We start from the raw sequence: 14,931 nt of genomic DNA on the forward strand, positions 1-14,931 counted from the left end.
GACAGGGAAAATTTATTTGTAAGGCTCTTAGATATAAATTTGTACTATAATTCCTACTTTTTCTAATGTAATGCTTATAGAAAGTTATATTCAGAAAAACTCATTTTAAATCTGTTGCCTATAGTTGGATTTATTGCTCACTACATTTAGACTTTATCAGTATTTTTCTTTTATCAGTACTTTAAAGAAAGGAAGAATAGCTCAATATTTTGAAACATTAAACACATAGCACACATTTAAAAATAATAATATACAAATTGTTTTGCAGCTTGATTTTTCACTGAATCTATCTTGAGGCTTTCTGTATCCCTGAGGGTATATCTACCCAATTCCTTTTAATAGCTCTATGCCACTACCGTTTATGAATTTACCTTGGATTTACTAACCATTCTCCATTAACTGGAGAATTTCAATTTTTACAACATAAGAAAGGTTACATTGCATATCTATGCTGGTATTTCAGTAGAATATATTTCCAGAAGTGGAATTGCTACTGGGCCAAGGAGTTTTAATGCTCAAGCTTTTAATAATAATAATAGTAATGCAAAGAGGGTGTTATTTTATGCTCCCATAAATGTTAAAGTGCTTATTACTACACTTCCATATCAACACTGGAATATTATCAGTCTTTTAAATCTTTGCTAATCAGATAGTCACCTTTCCTCCAGCTTCAAAAGACATGTAATTAGGTTGTAATTTGGAGGTTTTCAATATTTATTGGAAATTTTGTAGTTTCTTTTCTACAAACTGCCTTCTCATGTCTTTTATCTGTTTTCTTTTATATCTCATTCTTTTATGGGTTTGTAAGATCTTTTTCTTGCAGTCTATGGAGTCACAAAAAGTCAGACATGGCTTAGTGACTGAACAACAACAGAGACCTTTTTCTTTTGACCATTTTCTCCCCATATAGCAAGAGACAATTAAGATATTAAAGTTAGTTTCACTGTCAGGTCAATCAAATATCACCTCTTTTGCTGTTTTAGATAATTTTCAGTAATACAGACTAATTTTTTGAAATATCTTTATCATCATTGGGTGTGTTTTGTATTGCTTCTAACAGTAATTCAGAGAACAATTATTTTCTCATGGAAAATGTTTCCACTCTGTGTTTATTAAGAGATATTTTTAGAAAATCCTGTCTCATTTACAGTTTTAGCTAATTTCATGTTCTTTTCATATTTATTATGGTTTCTTACTTTTTTTCGAAACAGGATAATGCAGACTACAGATTATTTCAGAAAACACTCAAATTGTGTCGTTTCTTTGCCAACTCCCTTTTGCACTATACTAAGGTAAAACTTATTTTTTTAATAATGCATGAGTGTGAAATCTACAATACATTGTAAGTTATCCTGTTTTTTAATTCCTGCCAGAAACAATCTCTTGAAGTTATTTTATCAAGAGTATATTTTGTAGGGTTTTTGGTTTAATATTGTTTGTTAAATATTGAGCATCTGTTATATTGTTTAGGTTGCTACCATCATATTGTTACTAGTTTTATTCAATTTTCTGAAAAATTTATTTTGTAAGTATAAATTATTTCTAGAAGCACAGATCAGTTTTTTTAAAAGATAATTCAGTTTATCTTTACTGTTGATAAATTATTTCTAAAGTAGGTTGTTAAAGTTTAAATGTTCAAGCTTATAATAATTTTAAGACCTGTGTATTTGGGAGTCATCAGGGTAGCATAGTGATAGTTGAAGATATATGAACAGAATAGGTAAGTTGTCAAGGAAGATTATTTAGAGAGAAGAGCAGGGGATACTTAGCAGCCAGTGAAAGAAATAGCATTAATAATAAATGTTAGTAATTAAAAAACTATTGTTCGTGTTGAATTTGTTTTTGCCCTTGTCTTCCTCCTTTTTTGACTAAAAGAGAAGGATCTTCAATGACTGTTTATTAGTCAAAATTCCATGACAGGTACACTGACTTCTGACACACTTGCCATCCTGGTTAGTGTGGTGAGTTTGTCCTCTGGGCCACAACCACTTACCGTAATTGGCTGCTCTGACACTGGGTTCCCTGCAGTTTGCAGGGTATGTATTTCAGTGGCAGAGGTACATGATGGGGAGGTCCTAGCTCCAGTGGTACTTTTGGGTAGTTACCCATCTGATATTTACAGATATGTAGGAGGTAAAGTGTGCCTAATTATACTGAAGAGACTAAAAGTTGATCAGTTCTATGAAGACCTAGAAGACGTCCTAGAACTAACATGAAAAAAAGATGTCCTCTTCATTGTAAGGGATTGGAATGCTAAAGTATGAAGTTAAGAGATACTTGGGGTAACAGGCACATTTGGCCTTGGAGTGCAAATGAAGCAGGGCAAAGGCTAACAATTCTGCCAAGAGAATGCACTGGTCATAGCAAGCACTCTTTTTCAATAACACAAGAGGCAACTTTACACGCGGACATCACCAAATGGCCAGTACCAAAATCCGATTGATAACGTTCTTTGTAGCCAAAGATGGAGAAGCTGTATACAGTCAGCAAAAACAAGACCTGGAGCTGCCTGTGGCTCAGATAACCAGCTCCTCATAGCAAAATTCAGGCTTAAACTAAAGAAAGTGGGGGAAATCACTAGGCCAGTCAGGTATGACTTAAATCCCCTATGAATATACAGTGGAGGTGACAGATAGATTCAGGGGATCAGATCTGGTAAACAGAGTGCCTGAAGAACTATGGACAGAGACCCATAATATTATATAGGAGATAGCAAACAAAACCATCCCAAAGAAAAAGCAATGTAAGAAGGCAATATGTTTGTCTAAGGATGCTTTACAAATAGCTGAGGAAAGAAGAGAAGCAAAAAGCAAAGGTGGAAGGGAAAGGCACACCCAACTAACTGTAGAATTCTGGACAATAGCAAGGGGAGACCTGAAGGCCTTCAGGTCAATGGACAAGGCAAAGAAGTAGAGGAAAACAGCAGAAAGGGTAAGACTAGAGATCTCTTCAAGAAAATTGGAAATATCAAAGGAACATGTTGTCCAAAGATGGGCACTATAAAGGACAGAAACAGTAAAGACCTATTAGGAGCAGAAGAGATCAACAAGAGATTGAAATAATACACAGTAGAGCTGTACAAAAAAGATCTTAATCACCTGGATAACCATGATGGTGTAGTCCCTTACTCAGAGCCAGACAATCTGGAGTGTGAAGTCAAGTGGGCCTTAGGAAGCACTGCTGCCATTAAAGCTAGTGGAAAGATGGAATTCCAGCAGAGCTATTTAAAATCCTTAAAGATGATGCTATTAAAGTGCTGCACTGAGTATGTCAGCAGATTTGAAAAACCCAGCAGTGGCCACAGGACTGGAAAAGTTCAGTTCTCATCCCAGTTCCCAAGAAGGGCAGAAGTAAAGAATGTTCAAACCACTGGACAATTGCACTCATCTCCCATGCTAGTAAGGTTATGCCCAAAATCCTCCAAGCTAGGCTTCAGTATTATGTGAACCGAGAACTTCCAGATGTTCAAGCTGGGTTTAGAAAAGGCAGAGGAACCAGAGATCAAATTGCTAACATTTGCTGGATCATAGAGAAAGCAAGGGAATTCCAGAGAAACATCTACCTCTGTTTCATTGACTACATTAACTGTGGATCATAACAAACTGGAGAAATGGGAATACCAGACCATTTTACCTGTCTCCTGAGAAACCTGTATGTGGGTCAAAAAAGCAACAGTTAGAACCTTGTGTGGAACAACTGACTGGTTCAGTATTGAGAAAGGAGTACGACAGTTCTGTTTATTGTCACCCTGTTTGTTTAACTTATGTGCAGAGCAGATCATGTGAAATGCTGAGTGAGATGAGTTATAAGCTGGGATCAAGCTTGCTGGTAGAGATATCAACAACCTCAGCTTTGCAGATGGTATCATTTTAATGGCAGAAAGCGAAGAGGAACTAGAGCCTCTTGATGCTGGTGAAGGAAGAGAGTGAAAAAGCCAGCTTAAAACTGAATAGTAAAAAAACGAATATGTCATCTGGCCCCATCACTTCATGGCAAATAGAAGGGGAAAAGGTGGAAGCAGTGATGTATTTCCTCTTCTTTGGCTCTAAAATCACTGTGGATGGTGACTGCAGGTATGAAATTAGAAGATGGCTTCTTGGCAGAAAAGCTATGACAAACTTTTTTGTGTGTTAAAAGCAAAGATAACATTTTGCTGACAAAGGTCCATATAGTCAAACCTATGGTCTTTCCAAAGAGAGCCAAACCAAAAATGACACCCAGTTACTTTGCCAACAAAGGTCCATCTAGTCAAGGCTATGGTTTTTCCAGTAGTCTTGTATGGATGTGAGAGTTGGACTATAAAGAAAGCTGATTGCCAAAGAATGGATGCTTTTGAACTGTGGTGTTTGGAGAAGACTCTTGAGAGTCCCTTGGACTTCAAGGAGATCCAACCTGTCCATCCTAAAGGAAATCAGTCCTGAGTGTTCATTGGAAGGACTGATGCTAAAGCTGAAACTCCAATTCTTTGGCCACCTGATGCGAAGAGCTGACTCATTTGAAAACACCCTGATGCTGGGAAAGATTGAAGGTGAGAGAAGAAGGGGATGACAGAGGATGAGATTGGTTGGATGGCATCACTGACTCAATGAACATGAGTTTGGGGTAAACTCTGGGAGTTGGTGATGGACAGGGAGGCCTGGCGTGCTGCAGTCCATGAGGTCGCAAAGAGTTGGACATGACTGAGCGACTGAACTGAACTGAACTGATGGTCTTTCCAGTAGTCATGTATAGATGTGAGAGCTGGACAATAAAGAAGGCAGAATGCCGAAGAATTGATGCTTTCGAATTGTGGTACTGGAGAAGATCCTTGGAAAGCAAGGAGACCAAACTTGCCAGTCTTAAAGAAAATCAACCCTGAATATTCATTGGAAGTACTGATGGTAAAGCTGGGCTCCAATACTTTGGCCACCTGATGAGAACAGCTGACTCATTGGAAAAGACATTGATGCTGGGAAGGATTAAAGGCAGAAGGAGAAGAGGGCAACAGAGGATGAGATTGGTGGCATCACCAATTCAATGGACATGATCTTTGGTAAACTTTGGGAACTGGTGTGGGACAGGGAAGCCTGGTGTGCTGCAGTTGATGGGGTCTCGAAGAGTTGGACATGACTTGGGAACTGAACAATAACAACATACCCTTTTAAAATTAGTTCTTTTCTTACAGGGGAATTTTTAAAATAATTATCAGTTTATTTTCTATACCCTATGATAACAATTTATTTCTTTGACATTCTAAGGTATAGCATAGCCATAGTAGATAAAGCTATCAAAACTGTACTTGAATCCCAGCCTTACTGTTTTTTTGCCATGTGACTCAGCTTATTTGATACGTTAGCCTCAGCCTTTCTAGTCTATAAAATTGGGACAATAGTATGTCATTATAGTTTTTGAAAAGTGAAAGTTGCTCAGTTGTGTCTGACTCTTTGTGACCCCATGGGCTGTAACCCACCAGGCTCCTCTATCCATGGAATTTCCCAGGCAAGAGTACTGGAGTGGGTTGCCATTTTCCTCTCCAGGGCATCTTCCTGACCCAGGGATTGAACCCAGGTCTCCTACATTGCAGGCAGATTCTTTATTGTCTGTGCCACCAGAGAACCTCCAAAGTGTTAGTCGCTCAGTCATGTCCGACAGTTTGTGCCCCAGGGACTATAGCCCACCAGGCTCCTCTGTCCATGGAATTCTCCAGGCAAAAATACTGGAGTGGGCAGCCATTCCCTTTTCTAGGGGATCTTCCTGACCTAGGAATTGAACTTGGGTCTCTTTTATTGCAGGCAGATTCTTTACTGTCTTAGAGAACTAAAGTAATGTTTGTAAAGTCATTTCATGTCTACTGAGCACTTGGACATGTTCATTAAATGATAGTTACTAATTGTGGTTGTGTTGATAGTTAACAGTAAAGAATTTTAGGTGCTTACCCTCATTCTCCTTTTTATTTTCATGTAAGAAAATTTGTTTTCCCTATGTGGCACATGTAGGATTTCATTTTATTTTGCATGCCTTTGATGAAAAAATATATATATTAGCAAAGCATATTGTGTACAAGGAAGTGAAGAGAGTTGCTTTATTTTCAGGAGTTTCTTCCTTTACTCTCTGATTCTTGCTGTACGTTGCACCAGCTTTATCTTCAGATATACAGGTAAGAATGCTGTATGATCATTAACATGTAATAGAGCCATTTGAGCCATGCAGCCCTTTAGTGTATGTCATTTAGAAATCAAGTATCACATGTCAGTGTATGGCAGAAACCACTACAATGTTGTAAAGTAATTAGCCTTCAATTAAAATTAAAAGCAAGTATCAGTAATTTTTCTTCATGTTTCAGTGTATTTTTATATGCTTGCTTAAAAGTAATTAATGGAGATGGAAGCTTTTCAAGAATAGATTTCATATGAGTTATATTTATGTTTATATTCTAGCTAGTATTTTATACCCAAGTGATGAATAATTGGTCTGATGATAAATAACCAGAGGCAAAAAAAGAGGTTATGTTTACATGTATATATTTTGTATCAGCATACTGTTTTTATCTTAATTTTTATTTTACTTCTATGAGATTTAAGTCAAGTAGTACTTGACTCCATCTTAGAAAAAAATGATGAGTTACAGAAAGTGTATCATAGTTTAGATAAGGGCTGAATGACATCTAAAATTGATGGTAACCTCAGAAGAACCCTTGATTTGACACTAAAGGACTCTCAGCTCATTCATCAGCAATCCTCTTATATTTCCTTAATCCATTTAGTCTCCTAGACAGCTTTTCATAATCTCTTCTTCTTCAAACATCTTAAATGTCCAGTACCACTTCCCCATGTCTGGTTGTCAGTGTCCTCCCTCTGTGTCACTTAGAAAGATGGAAGCAATATAAAGAGAACTTCCACATTCTTCTGCTGACATATCTATTCTGCCTGTGTCTCGGCCCACATATTTCCTTGTTCCCAAGAGTGAACTGACTGTGCAGCTATCTGAGGCCAGCCACTATTTCTGCATTGGATTTCACCCTCTCACATGCTCAGGGACCTCACTATCACAGTTGCTCCTTTTCCTTCTTGGATCACCAGTCCTCCCTGCCTTCTGGATCATTCTCACGAGTATACAGCATGCTGTTCTCCCCATCTTAAGAATAACATAAAGCAGTCTCAGCTCTGCATCCTCCTGCGAATAAGCACCTTCCCCTTATTCTACATTTGTTACGATAAGACTCCTAAAAACAGTTGTCTATACCACTGTCTTTTTTGAAGCTATTCCAGTCACTTTCCATTCTGACTCTTCACCAGAACAGCTCTTGTCCAGGTCATCAGTGACCTCCACGTTGCTACGTCTAATGGACAGTTTTAGGCCTCATCTTATGTAATCTGTCAGCAGTGTGTAACACTGTTATTCAGACTCTGCTCTGTCAGCTCCCATGCCACCCCCCTTCTCAGCAGGTTCCTCCTCGTCTCTCCAGCTGCTTCAAGTTGGATGTGCCCCAGCACTCAGTCTTCAGGCTCTTCTCTCTTCTCTGTAGTCATTTAGTCTCAAGACTTTAAATGTATATCTCTTCCCTTTCATGTCTAACCATCAGTCAGGACTAATTCCAGTCCCTGTCTTCTGACCCTCCTCACCACCCCCCACCAAGCTTCCTCATTTCAGTTTAAGTAGTAACTTGGATTTGCAAATTGACCAGGCCAAAACACCTTGCTGTCATCTTTGATGTTTCTCTGCTCTCTTATGCCTCATCTAGTCCATTAGCAAATTCCATCCATATAACCTTTAGAATAAATATGTATATATGCAGTATATAGATAAAGTGAAACAAACTAGGGTTTTCTGTATCATAGTTAGTGTTCCCATTTACTTTATATTTTCCAATTTCTCTGTCTCCATTTTTCTTTTTTGATGTTCTTACTCAAGCCTTTATCAAGTGTAGTAAAAAAACTTTTGTAATAGTGTGTATAATATATATATTTTAGAAAACTTATGAAGTTTTGCCTAGCTAAAAAATTTATAACATTTTGATTCCACTTGTTTGATTTAGTATGAATAGAATGCTAGATTTCTAATTTTAAAAAATGGATATGCAACAAGTAACAAAGGTTTACTGTATAGCACAGGGAACTATAGTCAATATCTTGTAATAACCTATAATGGAAAATAGCCTGAAAAATAATATATGTGTATATATATATGTATAACTGAAACATCTTGCTGTGTACCTGAAACATTATAAGTTGACTGTACTTCAATAAAATACATGAAAGTGAAGTTGCTCAGTCATGTCTGACTCTTTGCGACCCCATGGACTATAGCCTACCAGGCTCCTCCATCCATAGCATTTTCCAGGCAAGAGTACTGGAGTGGGTTGCCATTTCCTTCTCCAAATATCAAGTGTTTATCTTAAGGACTTCCTTTTAAATGCTGTCATCCCTAGGATATTCTCATTTTCTGTCAAATTTGCCATAGTTAAAATTAACACTGCAAAATATACTGAATATGTATCTCATTGCACATAAGTTTTGATGAAGTTTAGTTTAAACTGCAGTTCCTGAGACATTTTCTCTGCAAGTCTTTGAATCTTCCTACAGTGTTAGTATAGTTTGTTCTTGTAAAGCTCTTGCTTCTAGGCATTAATTCATTGTCAGTTTAGCCTTCTACCTATTTGAAAACAACTTTCAATAGAAGTAATTAATCCAGAATTTATCAGAAGTATCTTTCTGATATATATTTCTTATATATATTCTTACTAATTATTTGGTTCATATTTTTATAACTTTTTTTGAGAGTATCATTGTCAACAATGTATTAAAATGCATTAAAATAATACTAACATTTTCTTTAAGATTATAAAATTTTAGTTGTAGAATTATAGCCGTGTAGTTCAGAGGTTCTTCATACAATTTTGGTATCAATTCAGTACTTTGAGTTTTGTTTTATAAAACACATGCTACTTAATTTTTAAATATATTTTCACTTCTAGGAGAACATCATTTTGCAGTACTTGGCCTCTGGCCAAAATTAGAAGGTAGCTATTAAGTGAATGAGTTTTTTCCTTTCTTTCCAGTAAGTTTCCTCCAAGCCTGTATGCTGCTGGGATTTCTAAACCACAGCAGGAGGAAATAGCTGGTACTTTCCTGGTTACACTGAGTCCACTCATCAGTCAGCTTCTCACATTCCAGCCTTTTGTGGATGTGGTTTTGGACAGTAAATTAGGTAAGCTTCAAAACACATTTAATTACAGTGTGTTAGACACATGGTAATTTTCCCTTACATAGTCATCCTTTTTTTCAGTTTTAAAAATTTTCTTTAAAGTTTCTTCTACTTGCTTTTCTTGGAGTATATTTCTAACTTAAAAAAATTATAATTTTTTAATATAGCAATCAGAGTTATATAAAAATAGAGTATGTTTTTACCAATTTGCTATAACTTAATGTGTTTTTACCACGTGAAGAGCTGCCATGTGAACTACAGTTTCCCCAGTGTCTACTGCTGGTTGTCATTATGGATGAGCTGTCCTCTCGGTCTGAGGATGTGCAGGCCCTGTGGTGCACAGAGAGCCAAGTCTCAGAAGCTACGGCCAGGTAACAGACACGATGTTGTTTATCTCCGATCACATTACAGTGGTTTAGAATGCACTGTTGTTTGCAATGACCTTAAAATTAAATTCTTTGTTATATCACATATTCTAATTAATAGTTACTATGTAGACCTCATACATATTGCTACTTAATAAAAATATAAAATACACAAATCTATGACAGGTGCTGAAAATATTTTAATTTTGTTCACTCTTTTTAAAGATATTGCCTAATAGTGTTATAAACATTGAGTAGAGATGTAGTTGATAACATTTAAAGATGAGCTCTGATAAATAGAATGCTTAGACACTATAAGGTATCCTCTGGGAAATCTCCCTTGTATTCATTCATTCTTCTTGCCAATATCAGGCTCTAGTTCCTACACCTTGGCTGTTGCTGTGTTCTAGATTTTTATCCTTTCCTTTAGCGGCATCCTATGTACCACTGTCAGGTTAGTCTTCCTAAACCCCAGCTTTTTGAGCTTGCAATTCTCCTGCTCAGTAACTGAAGCATAATGTCCCATGTCCTCAGCTTTGCATTTAAAACCTGCTATTGTCATCATTAACTTTTGCTCCTTATCCTCTCTTTTTCTACACATATACCTTGCTTCTGTCAGACTGGTGATTCCTGTCTGCCTTTTACTCAGGCTTTGTCATCTTTACCTATTATATTTTGCTTAGTTTTAATTTATTTTTAAATCCTCTATGAAGAATTCTTAAACCATTTCAATCTTACAATGACCCCTCTCTGTCTGTATAATAGGGCCTATTTTTTATTTAATATATGATACCTAGTTTAGCTATTTAAGTTTCAGGTTCTTGATGAATTTTGTCTCAGACTTTGTATAGCTCTGTATTTTGTTAATCACTTGGTAAACGATAAAAGATGTATAGGAAAATTCTCCTTTAAGGAATTTCTCTAAATGTATTTTATTTTTATGGATACAGGATACATATTCACATATATTGGAAACTGTTACTGATATATACATCTTGAGACATTTGGCTTTGGTAAAATAACCCTCTGTAGTGTTGTTACACCCACTAATTATTAAATGTTAATAACGTTGGGTTCAATGTTCTCAATTTCCCTGCAGGGTGTCTCTACTCAAAGCCATTTTCTCCAGTTTTGAGCAGTGTTCTGGTGAACTCTCTCTCCCTGTTCATTTACAGGGAGTAAAGAGTAAAGGGCAGGCCGAGGTTGCCATCACCTTGTATCAGCACGTTTGCATTCATCTGTGTACATTTATTGCTTCCCTTCATCCCTCACTGTTCCCTGAACTGGTAAGTTTGTCACTTGCAGGGCTAAGCTGAGATTACTTTTGCTTTCTTTTCACTGAAACTGTGAATCAGATACAGAAGAAAGTGTGGGGATAATAAATGTGTGTGTATTTATTTACACTGGGGCATCGTTGCTTTAGAAGCCTGGCAGGCTGTAGTCCGTCGGGTCATATAGAATCGGACATGACTGCACATAGTTGTTTACAGGCTTCCCGGGTGGTGCAGCGGTAAAGAATCTGCCTGCCACTGCAGGAGATGCAAGAGATGCAGGTTCAATCTCTGGGTCAGGAAGATCCCCTGGAGACAGAAATGGCAACCCGCTCCAATATTCTTGCCTGGAAAATTCTGTGGACAGAGGAGCCTGGTGGGCTACTGTCCATGGGATCGCAAAGAGCTGAACATGACTGAGCACTAATAGTTGCTTTACAACATTTGGTTAGTTTCTGCTGTACAGTGAAGTGAATCAGCTATATGTATGCATATATCCCCTCCCTCTATTAACTCTGCCGCCACCCCATCCTACCCTTCTAGGTCACCACAGAGCACTGAACTGAGTTCCCATCACTATACAACAGGTTCCCACTAGTAGTTTTACATGGCAGTGCACATATGCTAATCCCAGTCTCCCAATTCATTCACCCACCTCCACCCCGACTGCCCTCCTTGAGTATAGTTCTGTACATCTGCATCTCTGTTCCTTCCCTGCAAATAGATTCATCTTACTATTTTTCTAGATTCCACATTGATGTGATGATATATATATTTTTTCTGACTTACTTCACTCTATATGGCAGACTCGAGGCCCACCCATGTCTCCACAGATGACTCGTATTATCTTATCCATATGTATCTATATCCTTGTCATCTTTGTCCATTCATCTGTTGATGGACATTTAGGTTACTTCCATGTCCTTGCTGTTGTAAATAGTGCTGTAATAAGTGTTGGGGTGCATATGTCTTCAAAAAATAGATAGAAGACCTAAAGAGACAATTCTCCAAAGAAGACACACACATGGGCAACAAACATGCTCAGCATCACCAATTATTAGAGAAATGCAGATCAAAACTACAGTGAGGTATCACCTCACACCAGTCAGAATGGCAATAATCAAAAAGATCTACAAACAATAAATGCTGCAGAGGGTGTGGAGGAAAGGGAACTCTCTTGCACTGTTGATGGAGATGTAAATTGATACAGCCACTATAGAGGTTCCTTAAAAACTAAAAATAGAACTACCATATGACTCAGAAATGTGTATTTATTTTTAACTGTCATTCTCTCAGCTTGCACATTTTATGCTTTAATTCAGTTGGGTCTTAGGAAATGGTAATTTTAAGAGTCCTGTAGTATTCAGATGTAATATTTAGCTAAAATACTTCAGAAAACATTTGGGGTGGAAAGGTATGGAAACACAGTGTGAGAAGAAGAAAAATGGGTCTATGATTTCACCTAATTCAGTTTCTTAAAAAGAAACAGAGAATAGCAGAATGTAGTACCAAGTCTCCTACAGATCCTAGGCTTAAAGTGTTTGTTTTCTTTTTTAAACTGGAATTGTTTGTCTTGGCTTTTAAAAAATTTTTGGCTGCACCGTGCAGCACATAGGACCTTAATTCCCCAACCAGAGATCGAACCTGTAACCCCTGCAGTGGAAGCATGGATTTTTAACCACTGGACCACCAGGGAAGTCCCTTTTTACTGAAATTAGATTAGAAAAGATTCTGATAAAATTCTAGGGAAAAAATTCTTAAAATTTATTTAAAAATGAATATCATTTATGATATTATAAATGGGTAATATTCAACACATTAAATATTGTCTTTGAATAGGTTAAGACAGAAACAGAAGTATAGGCATGTGTATTATATATATAGTTCTAGAGACTTCAGCCTACATAGAGGATTTTTGTGGAGCCTAGTGACTGAGTTACCACATTGACAATCACTTTGCATCTCTATAGCCCAGTCCAGTGCTGAACATAATAAATGTTGAGGGGATGGCAACATATATTCTTTCAGACACTAGAAAGTAGAGCTTTCCTATTGAGGCTCTGTTGGGTTTTTTTGGATTGTGATAGTATTTTATTGTTTTGAGAAATGTTATGTTAATGATAATTTACCATAGCCATTTGTTTTTCATTAGGACACTGCTCTGTTGAATGCTGTTCTTAGTGCTAATATGATCACCTCTTTGCTGGCTATGGACGCATGGTGCTTCCTTGCTCGGTACAACATACTTTTTAAAATTTGGGGGTTGATTTACTGTAGTGATTGATAGTAAATGACTTTATAGTTGTAAGTTTATAGAAAATTAAATCTTGATAATCCTTTAACAGCCCCCCAAAATGGTTTGATTTCACATCACAGCACTGAATTAGGGACTGAGTTCCCTCTTCCTTTCTTTGGCTCAGATCAACAGAACCTATAGCTTAGGTCGTTTTGTATGTTGTGATATTCCTTTGCCATGTAAATAACTGCAGTTTAGAATATTTAGTGCTTTATGGTAGTTCATCTTGCTTTTCTGAATAGCTGTATAAATAATTGTATGAGACTGGCTTCTCTTCCTGTCACAGATACGGGACTGCTGAACTCTGTGCTCATCACGTGACCATAACGGCCCACCTGGTGAGTAGAATTACAAAGCCTAGAACATTCAACTTCCATGCATTTCCTTTGGGGACCTGATAATCTTAAAGAATGTGAATATCAAAAGGAGAAATGGCATGTTAGCTACATGATTTTGACAGTAAATTAGGTTTTTTGCTCTGCATTAGTGCTGATGCTGAGCTTCCGTGGTAGCTCAGACGGTAGAGAATCTGCCTGCAATGCAGGAGACCCAGTTTCAGTCCCTGGGTTGGGAAGATCTTCTGGAGAAGAGAATGGCGACCCACTCCAGTATTCTTGCTTGGAGAATTCATGGACAGAGGAGCCTGGCAGGCTTCGGTCCATGGGGTTGTAAAGAGTCGGAGACGACCGAGTGACTTAACACTTTCACTTTCAGTGTTGATGCTATTGAGAAAGATATATTAGAAAGATTGTAACACTGGGGAAATTGTCTCATTTTTTCAAAATTTTTTGGAGTTTCATTGATCTGGGGAAGAAAAATTAGGTTGTTTTAGGATAAATTTAATATTGAATACAAAGTAGAGAATAGGAGTTAGCCTTAATGTGGATGACCCAGAGTTCTTACTCTCGCCTCCTTCCTCCGTCTCCCGGGCCCCTCTCTCCTGCCCCAGGCCCCTCTCTAATATGACTTAGACATCCTGACTCTTGATTTTGATGTATCTCTTTCTGAGAGGGACTAAATGTGATAGTAATTGATGCCTTTTGGGTAAAGAAGTAATGTGAATAGATACAAAGAAAGTTAATGATGACTTATGTTAATCTTTTCAGTGTTGATCTTTTGCTTTTAAATCTCAAGATGTTTGTGTTCCATATAAGATGGGTATGACTGGTTTATTTTTAGTCTCTGGGTTTGGATAAGATTCTATGTGGGCCATGTGTCTTTCGTTTTTTTGTTTCGTATATTTCTTGGTTTACCCTATAAGGATATTGCAGACTAAGTTCACTGAGATGCATGGTAACCAGGCAGCTGACATCTATGTCTCCGTGGCTAATGGTCTGGAGTGCTTACCCAAGTTTTTTCTAAATCCTCATCACATCTTACACAAAACAGTGACTTTTATGTTATTTATCTCATAACTACTTTAAATAAAAGCTCTCCTAGCACATTATGATGGGAATTTTAAATTCTTTTAATGATGCTTCCATCTTACAGTTTATATTCACCTCTGCACTTTTGTGCTTAGACTTAAAAAAATTTCACAAGTTATCTTTCAGTAGGGGGATTAACATATCAAGTTATAATCAAAATGGTAATTAGAAATAGAAATTCCAAAGTATTGTTTTTAAATATATCAAAATTGTTTCCATATTACAAAAGTAGGTTCACGGAAGAGAAAAAATTAGAGCAAAGTGCCAAATCAGAAATTAAAATTCCATGTTATTTCCCAGAAAGAGCTGTTGTTAATATTTTGGCATATAAAAGCTTGTAAAAGCTATGATTTTAAGTCTTGATCTCTGCTTTCTCTCCTGTCTTTTCT

General features: G+C 37.1%; 1 protein-coding gene across 4 annotated transcripts in view; it reads left to right on the forward strand.

Annotated features, from left to right (window-relative positions):
- FIRRM (FIGNL1 interacting regulator of recombination and mitosis) overlaps nucleotides 1–14,931 on the forward strand; it is a 50,392-nt gene that overhangs the window by 19,756 nt on the left and 15,705 nt on the right. For all 4 annotated transcript variants that reach the window (XM_060396076.1, XM_012187251.5, XM_060396077.1 and 1 more), the window contains exons 9-15: nucleotides 1,212–1,292; nucleotides 6,072–6,136; nucleotides 9,038–9,186; nucleotides 9,425–9,554; nucleotides 10,648–10,834; nucleotides 12,972–13,054; nucleotides 13,402–13,453. In XM_060396076.1, the coding sequence (XP_060252059.1) occupies nucleotides 1,212–1,292; nucleotides 6,072–6,136; nucleotides 9,038–9,186; nucleotides 9,425–9,554; nucleotides 10,648–10,834; nucleotides 12,972–13,054; nucleotides 13,402–13,453 (747 nt within the window). The remainder of the gene's footprint in view (nucleotides 1–1,211; nucleotides 1,293–6,071; nucleotides 6,137–9,037; nucleotides 9,187–9,424; nucleotides 9,555–10,647; nucleotides 10,835–12,971; nucleotides 13,055–13,401; nucleotides 13,454–14,931) is intronic.

The sequence above is a fragment of the Ovis aries genome, chromosome 12, assembly GCF_016772045.2.
Source record: "Ovis aries strain OAR_USU_Benz2616 breed Rambouillet chromosome 12, ARS-UI_Ramb_v3.0, whole genome shotgun sequence".
NCBI classification, from domain to species: domain Eukaryota; kingdom Metazoa; phylum Chordata; class Mammalia; order Artiodactyla; family Bovidae; genus Ovis; species Ovis aries.